The sequence below is a fragment of the Nicotiana attenuata genome, chromosome 8 (assembly GCF_001879085.1).
Source record: "Nicotiana attenuata strain UT chromosome 8, NIATTr2, whole genome shotgun sequence".
Lineage (NCBI taxonomy): Eukaryota > Viridiplantae > Streptophyta > Magnoliopsida > Solanales > Solanaceae > Nicotiana > Nicotiana attenuata.
The window spans coordinates 24530264-24543327 of NC_031996.1; the positions used below are offsets into that span (position 1 = coordinate 24530264).

General features: G+C 37.2%; 2 protein-coding genes and 1 pseudogene across 2 annotated transcripts; all 3 read right to left on the reverse strand.

Annotated features, from left to right (window-relative positions):
* Positions 1687 to 3027, reverse strand: LOC109231571. The gene is made up of 2 exons (XM_019397228.1): positions 2732 to 3027; positions 1687 to 1753 (listed from the first exon to the last, which is right to left on the reverse strand). Exons 1-2 carry the CDS (start codon positions 3025 to 3027, stop codon positions 1687 to 1689), a joined length of 363 nt encoding a protein of 120 aa, XP_019252773.1.
* Positions 10296 to 11356, reverse strand: LOC109231572 (annotated as a pseudogene).
* LOC109231573 (RNA-directed DNA polymerase homolog) lies at positions 12292 to 12950 on the reverse strand. The gene is made up of 2 exons (XM_019397229.1): positions 12505 to 12950; positions 12292 to 12418 (listed from the first exon to the last, which is right to left on the reverse strand). The coding sequence occupies exons 1-2, from the start codon at positions 12948 to 12950 to the stop codon at positions 12292 to 12294; spliced, it is 573 nt and encodes a 190-aa protein (XP_019252774.1).

Genomic DNA, 13064 nt, shown 5'->3' on the forward strand with positions numbered 1-13064 from the left:
ATATGAATAGCCAAATTTCAACTGTTGAAAAGAAAAAATATATAGACAAAAATATATGACATCTATATGATGGTTCCCCTTTATACTACTTGGCGACAAAAAAATAAAAGAATAGTGTATATGAAAGTACTTTGCAATGCAACAGTGTATATGAAAGTACTTTGCAAAACTCCAAACCAAGAAAAACCAGTGACCACATTCTAACATTTGTGCACGCTCTCAATTAGTTAATACCCAATGAAAGTATACGTGCTGGTAATAAATTTGTATAAAAATTTACTCGATAGTGAGGAAGACAAACATTAATTTTGGATTATGGAGAAGGCACGCAGAGAGAGAGGCAAGGGTTTGGGAAGAAAAGTAAGGGAAGAATGGGTAAAAATGTCTTTTTATATTAATTTTAATAGGGTAGTGGCTAGTTTTGCTCAACATTAGAATTGCTGGATAAAAAATAAATACCACCTTAAATAGTGGCTACCCCATGCCATTTCTACTTGCCGTTACACATTTGGCCCATCCATGCCATTATTAAACTAACGGCACAATTTTTTTTTAATTTTTTTAACACTATCATTTCCACGTGTAATGTCTTCATTGGTCCGAATTAACCCATGCCCCGCTTAATTTTAACCTCGATTAGATCGATTAACCCAAACCCCACCCGGTTAAGTTTTTACCCAAATAATCAACTCAACCCAAAACCAAACCTAACCCTTCCAAATCCCCCCTCTCCGGTCATCTTCCCCAAATCAAAAATCCAATTTTGAATTAACCCATGAAAAAATTGTATCGCTAGCTTGATATTTCAAGTTAAATTTATGATTGTGAAAGTGTAGATATTTATGCTATTTCGTCTAACGTCTTCAACAGCAAACAAAGAGAATAATGCTGGAGTATTAATATCTTCTTCTTACAGATGCTTTTGTATGTGTTTTTGGTCGATTTTCAATTTCGTGGGAAGATTTCACCTTCCAGACTCCATCTCTGAAAAAATCAACTTTTTTTCCTTTTTTATAAACATGACTCATTGTTATGCGCTTTCTACATCCAGGTGATTAATTGGCTCTTTCATTTTTCACATGATTGCGTGGAAATATATGTAATGAGTTGCATCTGACTAACCATGTCCTTCTTTTTCTCCGACCCAGCTGAATACCACATCTCAAAAGGAACAAGGGTAATCAAGCAAGATAGCATTAATGCTCTGTTGTCGTGTTTTTTAACTTATACCAAAAATCCAATTTTTTATTTGGGGAAGATGACGGGAGAGGGGGGATTTGGAAGGGTTAGCTTTGGTTTGGGTTGAGTTAATTATTTGGGCAAATTTTAACCGGGTGGGGTTTGGGTAAATCGACCTAACCACTAAAATTAAGTGGGGCATGGGTTAATTCGGATCAATGACGACACGACACGTGGAAATGTGAGTGTTATAAAAATTTTTAAAAAAAATTGAGCCGTTAGTCAAATAATGGCATGGATGGGCCAAATGTGTAACGGCGGTGGCATGGAAATAGCAATTTTTTAACGGATGGCATGGATAGACCATTTCTGAAAGTTGAGTGGCATTTTTAGGCCATTTCCGTTTATAAAATAAGTAAACATTAATAACCAAAAGAAATAAGAATGAAATGTGTGTAGAGTGTAGATATTAGTGATTTATAAAGTAGAAGGTATGTTTGTAGCGTCTCAATTGGTTGTCTGTGATCCAGCTGAACTGCAGTGCTTTAGTGCCTCAGTGTGACTGTTATAGCAACTACATTTCAACAGCAAAAGATAAGGACAGATTACCACATACTCTAACTCAATATTACCGCTGGAACATGAAGTTCCATTCCAGCTATTCAACTTTTAATAAAAGAAATAGTCCCACGTCACTTAATCTTTTTTTCACTTACCAAATTATCATATACAAAGATTTATAATACTTAAAAAGTCATGCATCTATGAGGGGCATAGAAAAAAAGGCAACCAACACAGATATCATCACCATTCAGCAGGGTGCTGACACTAAACATTTTGCAACTAAAAGCCATAGTTATCCATGTGACATACTCTAAGACATTATTTTTTCTTCTCTCACTTTTACGCTGATTATGTTGATACTACAATTATGTGAATTTGAATGTCAAATGTATGCTAATTACAGTACGTGTCTTACATATGACGCAGTAATGAATATCTCTAATTAACACATTTTTCATCACAGAAATAAGTATATATTAAGCAATCAGTAAATTAAGATATTACATTTTATTTTAGCGTTAGCTGTTGTATTAGCAGTATGTGTTGCAATTGATAAATGGTCTTTTCTTCTTTCTTTTCTGTATTAGAAAGAAAATATAGTGAAGGAGAGTTACAGTACTCCTAATATACCAATAGAGCAAGATGACAGAATATGGTGTAAACAGAATAATTAGTATTCACATGCTACCTCCAATGTTTCTCCACTAAGTAAGAGATTTAGAATGAGTAAAGATTGTTCTCTGTGTTTATATATGGAGTTGTGCGCATACCTCAAGAATTAGTTCCATTTATGGCTAAAACTGTTGAAACAACTTCAAGGAAAATGATACATTGCTTCACCTGTAAATCTAAAACATTGAGGGCGATGCAAAATTGCTAAAATCAGCATAACCATCCTGCTAACTTCTTAATGATTGGTTACCACCAGTATAAAATATCTTTGTACTCTGCATCAAGTTATTCTTAAGAACATGGCATATGCCACAACCGTGAGATGAATCTCGACAGGGCGGCTATACGGCCGGTCAGTTTTTTCACCTGCTTCTTGCTGGTTAGCACTTCAGGTATCCCAACAATGGCTTTGATTTGTTCTGGATTGACTTCGATGCCTCTCCGTGACACCAAGAAATCCAGAAATTTGCCCGAGGTTACGCCGAAGGCATATTTTTCGGGGTTCAGTTTCATGCCGTACTGCCTTAATATTCCGAAGGCCTCTTTCAAGTGGTAGATATAGTCTGCTTTCCTTTTTGATATGTCCAATATGTCGTCGATGTAGACTTCCATTGTCTTGCCAAGTTGGTCTTTGAACTTCTTGGTGACCAACCTTTGGTATGTTGCCCCTGCATTCTTCAACCCGAATGGCATGACTCTGTAACAGTACGTTCCCTGATGGGTGATGGAAGTAGTTTTCTCCTGATCATCCTCCTCTATGAGGATTTGGTTGTCACCTGAGTAGGCGTCCAAGAAGCTTAGCAATTCGTGCCCTGCTGTTGCGTCGATGAGCTGGTCGATATGAGGCAAAGGGTAGGAGTCTTTTGGGCATGCCTTGTTTAGGTCTGTGAAATCTACGCACATCCGCCATTTCCCGTTTTTCTTTTTTACCATGACCACATTGGCGACCCATTGGGGATATTTTGATTCCCTGATGGAACCGTTGGCGAGAAGCTAATCCACTTGCGGCCTCGTTGATTGCGGCGTTGAATTTTCTTCTTATTTGCCGCACTGGTGGATAGAGTGGGTTGACGTTCAGCTTGTGAGTGGCAACGTCTTTTGGGATTCCTGGCATATCTGCATGGGAGAAAGCGAACAAATCGACGTTGTTAATTAAAAACTTGTGAAATTTACCTGGTTCTGAGAGTTTGTGTCTGATGTAAGCCTTTTTGCTGCCGTCGTTGCTGTCCAGTTGGACAGGAACGAGGTCTTCTACCGTTGACTCAGTGGCTTCCACGATGTTGGGGTCCCTGATGACGTCTTTTTGTACGTTGGGTCCGGTCCCCGACTTCAGTGATTGCTATGCTTCTGAGTCTGTTCCCTTTAGCTGTTGGGTATATGTGCAGTCCTGGGCGATACGTTAGCATGTTTGGGCGGTGCGTTGTTCGCCTCAGATGCTGAATATCCCCCATGGAGTAGGGCATTCTTGGGCGGTGCGTTGTTCCGCTCTCCCTTTGAACGGGTTTGTCGAGTATGTTGTTTAGAGTGCTTGTCAGCCACTCTTCCAGTAACTTTTTCATTGCTGGTGGTGCTTCTTCAGCTGTAGACGTGGAAGCGCCCCTTTCGCGTGAAGCTTTTACACTTTCATGAGGGGGAGGTGAAGCACTGTGCCTGGGCGTAGCGTTTGGTGTTACGTTCTTGTTATCCCCCCTGCCATCTTCGTTGATGGTGTTCAAAATGTTGGTAGTGACGCCTGCTATTGCTTTCAGTCTTGCGTCTCCTTTTCCTGTCATCGTCAGTTTGCACAAACGAAGAAAAGATGGCTGTTTTTTTTTCAATCTAGAAGGAACTAAAATTTTCCCACAGACGGCGCCAAATTGTTTGAGCAAATAATAGCTAAACGAATTAATGATGAGTTAAAGGGGATGAGTTTTACTTGAACTTAATAAATTCTAGACCGGATAAAATAGAATATGATCAAGTAATGAATTTGATATACTATGATTGACAATAAATGTAATGGTGTGAATATGCAATAAATGTAATGGTGTAAATATGCAATAAATGTAATGGTGTAAATATGCAATAAATGTAAGCAATGACAACAAATTTGATAAAAAGGGATCTGTCACCCATCTATCATATGATCCGAATGTCCCTTTTCTTTATCTGCGACGTGAAAACGTATGAAGTTGGGATGATATGGAATTTCTCGGTTTATGGATCAAGATAAAACAACTTATGCTTCAGTAATATTACCGACAAATAAGACAACTCTTGGATATTCTTTGCTGTGAACTCTTACAATGTATTTTCTTTCTCCAAGTTCCGAAAAAGAAGAAGAAGATCCCCCTTTATTTCCTATCTCTTCCTATTTATAAGGGGTATTCACCGAAAACCCTAAAAGGTAAAGCATAAAGAATATTCCAAAAGAATATTCTTTTGCCACACTTATGGACCTATACTCCCGTTAGTTTCTCATCTCGGCTGCCTGCTTTTGATATCAGCCTTTGTGATAACGATCTTTAGTCGTTATATCGCGGTCGACCCCGTTACTTGTCTTATGTGTCCGTTACCGTGGTAACCAAATTCGGACCTATACCAAAATCCTTAAAAAATTCTTTCTTTATTTGTTCTATCCTGGCCGTACTTCTGACATTTTAATCTTTGAGTTAGGAGATAATTACTTCTTTTTTTTTGCTTGTTTGTTTAATCTTTTGGATATTTTTTATGGTGTGATTGTTTTCTTCAACGCCCAAGAGCAGTAAAGTTTAATTTTCCAGATATTTTTATGGTGTGATTGTTTTCAACGCCCAAGAGCAGTAAAGTATGTGCTATCTGCCATAAATCCTTCTTAAAATGCTAATAAATGCCAGGTTGGGTTCTTCTTCTCTGCCTTATTGCAGGTTCTTATTTTCCTTCTAGGTAAATTTTGATTAAATTGCAAAGGCGGATATCGTTTTTCATCTTTCTTTATCTTTTCTTGGTGGATTCTATATATGCATGTGCTTCTTTGTTCAAATGCGTTATGAGAAATTTATGCGTACGTTCCCACACAGACACACTACTGCCAACACTGGTCACACTGCAGTTGTGTTATCTGTTGAAACAGAGGAGAACTTTGAAACAGAGGAGAACTTTGACGCAGCTAAAGGGCTTGACAATATGCTTACTGAGCACTTTCTTATTTGTTCTTTTTACAAGTCTCTCCAGTTGTTCGACAGCATCAGCCATCCAAAAGGTTCATTATTTATGTCTACTAGACAGTATTAGTAAATGATATTTTATGTGTTATATATATCTACTATTGCTAAACAAATCGATTCATCATGTCTGGTATTATTGGGTGAGTATTGAAGATGAACTCATGGCATTGATGCAAACAAGTATTGCTTGTACTAACTACATCACCATAGGAGTCACATTAATTTACGACAAGCTAAGTTTATTTTTCCGACCAAGAATCGCTCTGATTTTGGCGACTTAAGTTGCAGCAATGGCAAGGCTGGTTGTTATTCCTCAGCCTTTTTTGCTCTAATTTACTTTTGTCATCATTGTTTTTTGCAGAGTATAATATGTATAAAGCCTAGTGTTTGTATTAAATACATCTAAATAGGAGGTGACTAATTGATGACAAGCTGAGTTAAGTTTTTTCGGCCAACAATCTCTCTATTTATGGCGGCCTATGTCGTGCCAATGAAACGCTTTATCGTTCTGAAAATTTGGTAGATGCTTTGTTATCCTATTTCATTAAGATTGAGTAAATAGATGTGGTATACTGTATTTATTTGGTAGGCTGTGTGCAGATGGAGCGCAATTCAAAGTACAGAGTCAATAGAGCCAAGGTGGAATCCATAAATTATCCTTCACATATCCTTTTGCCTTATGTTATCTCTCTTTTCTCTCACCCCTTCCAGAAGCATTTCTTATAATTTGTTCGATTTTCTTAAATAAATCTATTGAATCGCTTAGTGAAGTCTAAAATTGACGACCACCATGACTGCGGTGATTTTTGAATCATATTTAGATGATTCCATTCCGTGTAAAATTAGCAACTCAAATTCAAGCCATGTGATGTGAAAAGACTATATGCATCAATAAAGCATAGTAATTTGTGTTGAACACCTAAGAGTGAAAACTAGCAGGTATTTCCTTCCAGATTGCCCTACACCTAAGTGCACAGCTACCCAAGTTCGACATTAAACTTCTACAGCAAAAGGGAAATGCCAACTCTCTGCTACTATTGCTGCCAATGTTATTGAAGAGTGGTGAAAAAGGACACACTGCTATACTTCATCTTTCACTTTATGTACAAACTTTTTATGCCATTTTAAATGTGGCTGTATTATTTTGAGTTGAATGTAGCTTATTTTAATTGCAGTTGTATGAGTGTTTCTGTCAAACTACAGCTTAACTACTTTCTTTCAGTCCTTACTTCTAACATGCTTAGTTGCATCCTCCTGTTAGGTTTTTTTGGCCTTTAACTTTTCAATATTGCTTAACTAATGGAGAAAACTCATACTACTTCATAATTAACTAGTGAGGATGTAACAATGACTGGATATGGAGCCATCATACTGCCAAACAACTATGCCTCTATCCCAAATAGTTGGGGTTGGCTATCCTCATTAGTAACAATTTACGCGCTAATTGTCAACTTATAAAGCTAACTTTAAAGTAACATATTCATTAATCTCTGACTCACTTGAGAATTTCTCTGATTAAATGGTTCCAATTGTGACCAGTTCACACCAAAATAAAACTACCCAAGAGCTTAGTTCTTCAATGATATGATGTGATATGAACATGTGCCTCTTAATTTATATAAGAACAACTAAAGCGAACTTGATTTTCTGTTTTTTTTTTTTTGGCTTACAGTAATAGAATGGGTGTGGAGTTAACTAATATATCTATGGTTTATATATATAAGACCACATTATACTATAATGGTTCATTTAACTGATTATTTGGAATTTTGAAATTTTTTTCTGATATTTGTTAATCCTATGTCGATTTGCACTGCATTTTAGGCACGTCTCTTGCATCTCTTGATGGTAGAAGGATTTTAAAACATCGACGAAGATTGTACTATAAAAAAAGGTGTGAATGAGGAGTATTTTCTATTTTAAAGTTAAATGTTAAAGAAGTCTATTAATTCACTTTTTCCTATTTCTCTGCATTTCTCTTTATCACTTACATATTCATGTCCTCTATACTGATTATTTTCTTCAGTCTATGATTATTTTCTCTTCAGCCTTTGGTTAACTCTGATCAGTATTAGTTGGGTTTTTCATGGTCTTGCGTTATGTTATTGATAATCACAATTTGGTGTGTTATATGTTAGTTTATAATTCTTTTAGATGTAATTTCTTCGTAGATTTTTTACATACACGTTAGTAATTAAACCTCATTTACACATGCATTATCTCTTTGATGAATATTGTCTTTATTATAACCTAAATAGTGCAGAGTTAAACTATGGTATGCGAAATCTAAGGTGGCAAAATTGACTGAAATTTTGAAATGGATATACACCCCGGTTTTGATGATATTCTGGAGTAATCTTATTTGGAGTATTTTATTATTTTGGTCATTTCTTGGTTGTAGCAGGAATTCTCTTGGAACGACTAAGCGAAAACTCTCCCGGAAGAAAGTTCATTTATCTTACTGGAAGATTCAGGAACCACTATTCTAATTAACGTCGACATGCTATCTATTGTTGTCTTCACAACCTGGAGATGCAAGGTATAATTATTAATAGTACTTGTTATTGATATCCTTTTTGCTTTGTTGTCAAAAATGAAATCTTTGGTGGTGTTTGATAGGTTATTCTGCTTTTTCTTTTAATTGAGGAGTAGCAAGACTGCAAGAATCATGTCACGACCCAATTTAGGACCGTGACCGATGCTTAGGAGCAAGTGCTCCCAAGTAAGCCTCATCGGTAATTTTACAGAAAATTGGGCAGAGTTTTCCCTATTTTTGGACCATCCCAACAATTTCCTGTTTCAAATCAGCAACCAAACAACCTAATAGCAATTCAACTGGCAATTTACAACTTACCAATTAGCCTAAAATAAGTCTCCACCATTACTAATCAACACACTAACAACCAGAAATACTAATTTACCTCCAACTTTCATAATAAAGGATGATACTCAACATAAGACTATACTAACAAAAGAATACTCATGACACTAAATTATTGACTATGGAGCGACTCTAAGAGTTTGAAGAAACGACCATAACAAATGATAAAAATCTCCGCCCACGCGAACAAGTGCGAGGCTCATCAAGAATTCTCAACCTGTGCGCTCTAATTAACGAAATCCTCGTCTGCGTCAACTGCTGTCTCTGTAAAAAAAAAATTAGCGGGGAATGAGTCGCTAGCTCAGTGAGTAATAACACTTAACCACAACCGTTTTTATTTGGGGACAAGTCAGAAAACATGCTTGCATAATAATCACAAAATAAAATGCCCTTTTTAAAACGGTAATAATAATCAATCTCATCACGTGTTTCCTGTAACAAAATCAATTTAACAATTCAGTAATAAACTCGATAAATACTGTGTCATAGCAAATCTTTATATTTGGGAGATTTCAGAAAAGGATCATGTAATCTGTATCACTGTGTGGACCCCTTCATAAAAGGAGTCAAGTATAACTGTAAGTCCCTACTCGAGGGAAAACTGTAACTGTATGCTAGTTCTACCTTCCCACTACCGAGGGCTATAACTGAAATCGGTAATCTGTAAATACAAGGTGCACCAGGTCTAAAGAACCCGCCGTTAGCTACGGGATCCTTCAAAGTCTCCTCCCATTTATACTCTTTCTTGTAAATAGTAAATACTCGTACAAAAGCATTTTCAAAATAATAAAGGGCATATCATTCCTTATCAAATCTTGTAATTTTATTTCGGTAACAGTAATCATGTCTCAAGTAACGGTAAAACATGTCTAGTAACAGTGAAAATATTTTGATTAATCGGTAAACATCTCAAGTAAACTATTCGGTATCATATCAAGTAAAGGACTTGTCCCACATGCAATTTCAAAGCATCGGTAATACATTTATTTTTGAAAATCATATATAAACCGTGCAGGTTATGAAAACACAAATTATGGTAAGATTACTACTCACAGTACTCGTGCCGAAATACCAACTGCTTCACCTCAAGCAACTCGTACAAATTTCTCCAATCAATCTATAATTACATAATATCGATCTCATGTTAATTTTCTTATTTAGGCTAATTCATAGCTATTTTAGAACACCCAATCATCGGGGTTCATGTTTGGATCTAAATTTATGGATTTATATTTACCCCCATATGAGTAATTACTAATTTATCAACTCCAACCTATTCATATAATTTATTACTCCAAATTTCATAAAGTTCTATTGGTTCTTTAGAAAGAAATTTCTCAATTTTGTGAATGAACTAGTGTAATTTCTATTACTCTGTAGATCTTCCAATCAAGAGAATCGAAATAAAAATCTACCAGAAGAAAATATTCAAGTAATACCCGTAAGAGACAATTTGTGCTTAAGATTCCTCAACAGTTATAGCTATGGCTCCAATACACTGCACCCACTTCTTCCTCCTTCTTTCTCTTTTCCTTCTTTCTTTCTCTGCTCTTTTTCTTTGCGTTTTTTCTTTGTTCCGTTGAAGCTTTTGCTTCTTTGAATTGGGCAGCCACCTTTGCCCTTTTTGTTTCTGTTGGCAGATGGGCTTCGGCCCCTTTTTGCCTAATTTTTCTTTTTATTTTTTTTTGTTATTTTCTTATAATTTGTTGTTGTTATTATTATTATTATTATTATTATTATTATTACCAATACACCCTTATTTAAAAATATAAGGTATTACATCCTCCCCACCTTATGAAATTCGGTCCCCGAATTTAACTCAAGTACGTACTTGTAGACTAAAACAAATGGGGGTACTGGACTCGCATAGTATCTTCTATTTCCCAAGTAGCTTCTTCAACTGTATGATTTCTCCATAAGACTTTCACGAACACGATTTCTTTTGATCGCAGTTTTCTTATTTGTCTATCAACAATATCCATTGGCTCCTCCTCGTAAGACAACCTCTCATCGAGTGGTATAGTCGGTGCTTCAATCACCTGAGATGAGTCTGATATACATTTTCTTAGCATTGAGACATGAAACACTGGATGAATAAAGGACAACTCAGGAGGAAGTGCCAAACGATAAGCCACCGCTCCCACTCGGTCTAATATCTCATACGATCCTATAAACCTGGGGCACAACTTGCCTCTTTTCCCAAACCGCATTACACCTTTAATAGGGGAGACTCGTAGGAAAACTTTGTCCCCAATTGTGAATACTAAATCTCTTCTTCTCTTATCAGCATAAGACTTTTGTCTACTTTGAGCTGTAAGCAATCTCTGTCTGATCAGCTGGACTTTGTCCATAGCTTCTTGTACTAGGTCGGGTCCCAATAAGTTAGTCTCACCAGCTTCAAACCATCCGATAGGAGAACGACATCTCCTACCATAAAATGACTCGTACGGTGCCATTGAATACTGGACTGGAAGCTATTGTTGTAAGCAAATTCAGCTAAAGGTAGATAAGCATCCCAACTACCTCCAAACTCTAGAATGCAAGCTCTTAACATATCCTCCAAGATCTGTATAGTACGTTCAGACTGCCCGTCTGTCTGTGGATGAAATGCAGTACTAAGATCTACTCGTGTACCCAATGCTTCTTGGAAAGATTTCCAAAAGCGTGAGGTTAATTGTGATCCTCTATCAGAGATGATGGATATTGGAACTCCGTGAAGCCGGACAATTTCGTTCATAAATATCTGTGCATACCTGACTCCTTCATATGTAGTCTTCACCGGCAAAAAGTGTGCTGATTTTGTCAGTCGATCCACAATCACCCATACCGAGTCATAACCTCTAAGGGTTCGTGGTAGCCCGGTGACAAAATCCATAGTAATTCTTTCCCATTTCCACTCTGGAATCTCAATTTATTGTAGTAGTCCTGCGGGTCGCTGATGCTCAGCCTTGACCTGCTGACAAGTCAAACAACTAGAAACAAAGTTAGCAACATCTTTCTTCATACCTTCCAACCAATAAAATTGCTTCAGGTCATGGTACATTTTTGTGGATCCAGGATGTATAGTGTATTTAGTGTTGTGAGCTTCTTTAAGAATAACATGTCTTAACCCATCTACGTCTGCTACACATAGCCTGTCACCCATTCGAAGAATACCATCACTTTCAACAATCATATCCTTGCTTTTACCAGCTAAGGCCTCATCTCTGTATTTACATAATCGTTCATCCTCATATTGGGTGGCCTTAATGCGCTCAACTAATGAAGACTTAGCCTGAGCACAAGCCAACAATGCCTCTGAATTTCCGACACTAAATCTGATACCTGTATCTTCTAGTCTCTGAATATCTTTGGCCAAAGGTCTCTTTGCAGGGGCTATATGTGCCAAACTCCCCATAGATTTTCTACTCAATGCATCAGCCACTTCCAGGATGATACAAAATAGAAAAATCATAGTCCTTGAGTAATTCCATCCAACGACGCTGCCAAAGATTGAGATCTCTCTGCTGAAAGATATACTTCAGACTTTTATGGTCAGTATAAATCTCACAAGTTTCGCCGTATAGATAATGTCTCCATATTTTTAGAGCAAATACCACTACAGCCATCTCCAAATCATGTGTAGGATAGTTTTGCTCGTGCTTTTTCAATTGTCTCGAAGCATAGGCAATAACACGACCATTTTGCATGAGGACACATCCTAATACCACCCTCGAGGCGTCACAGAATACTGTAAATCCTCCAGAACCTGATGGTAAGGCTAATATTGGTGCAGTTGTCAAACATGTTTTGAGTTTTTGAAAGCTCTGCTCACATTCCTCCGTCCATTGAAACTTTACATATTTTTGTGTTAGCTTGGTCAGCGACGCTGCTATTCTGGAGAAATCCTGCACAAAACGCCTGTAATAGCCTGCTAAGCCTAAAAAGCTGCGAATCTCTGTAGGAGAAGTAGGTCTGGGCCATTTCTGCACAGCTTCAGTCTTCTTAGGATCTACCATAATTCCATCCTTGGATACAACATGCCCCAGAAATGCTACCGAGTCTAGCCAGAATTCACACTTCGAGAACTTAGCATAAAGTTGATGCTCTCGTAATGTCTGCAACACAGTCCTGAGATGATCCTCGTGTTCTCCTTGGCTACGAGAATATATCAAGATATCATCAATAAAGACTATTACAAATCTATCCAGAAACGGCTTGAACACCCTATTCATTAAATCCATGAATGCAGCTGGAGCATTTGTCAGTCCGAAAGGCATCACGAGAAACTCATAGTGCCCGTATCGAGTTCTGAAAGCAGTCTTAGAAATATCTTCATCTTTGATTCTAAGTTGATGATAACCAGAACGGAGGTCAATCTTTGAAAAGTGGGCAGCTCCTTGTAACTGATCAAACATGTCATCTATACGAGGCAAAGGATATTTATTGCGTATTGTTATCTTGTTCAACTGCCTGTAGTCAATGCACATTCTCAGGAATCCGTCTTTCTTCTTTACGAACAGTACTGGTGCACCCCATGGTGATACACTAGGTCTAATAAAACCCTTATCTAACAAATCTTGTAACTGTTGCTTTAGCTCCCT

Excerpts from the sequence above, each read along its gene's own strand:
- LOC109231571 (XM_019397228.1), bottom strand. The coding sequence starts at position 3,027 with ATGGAAGTCTACATCGACGACATATTGGACATATCAAAAAGGAAAGCA. Across the intron at positions 1,754-2,731 it reads CTGTCGAGATTCATCTCACG|TTGCTATAACAGTCACACTG; the intron begins GTTGTGGCATAT and ends GTTGAAATGTAG.
- LOC109231573 (XM_019397229.1), bottom strand. The coding sequence starts at position 12,950 with ATGTGCATTGACTACAGGCAGTTGAACAAGATAACAATACGCAATAAA. Across the intron at positions 12,419-12,504 it reads GACTCGGTAGCATTTCTGGG|AGATTCGCAGCTTTTTAGGC; the intron begins GCATGTTGTATC and ends CTTCTCCTACAG.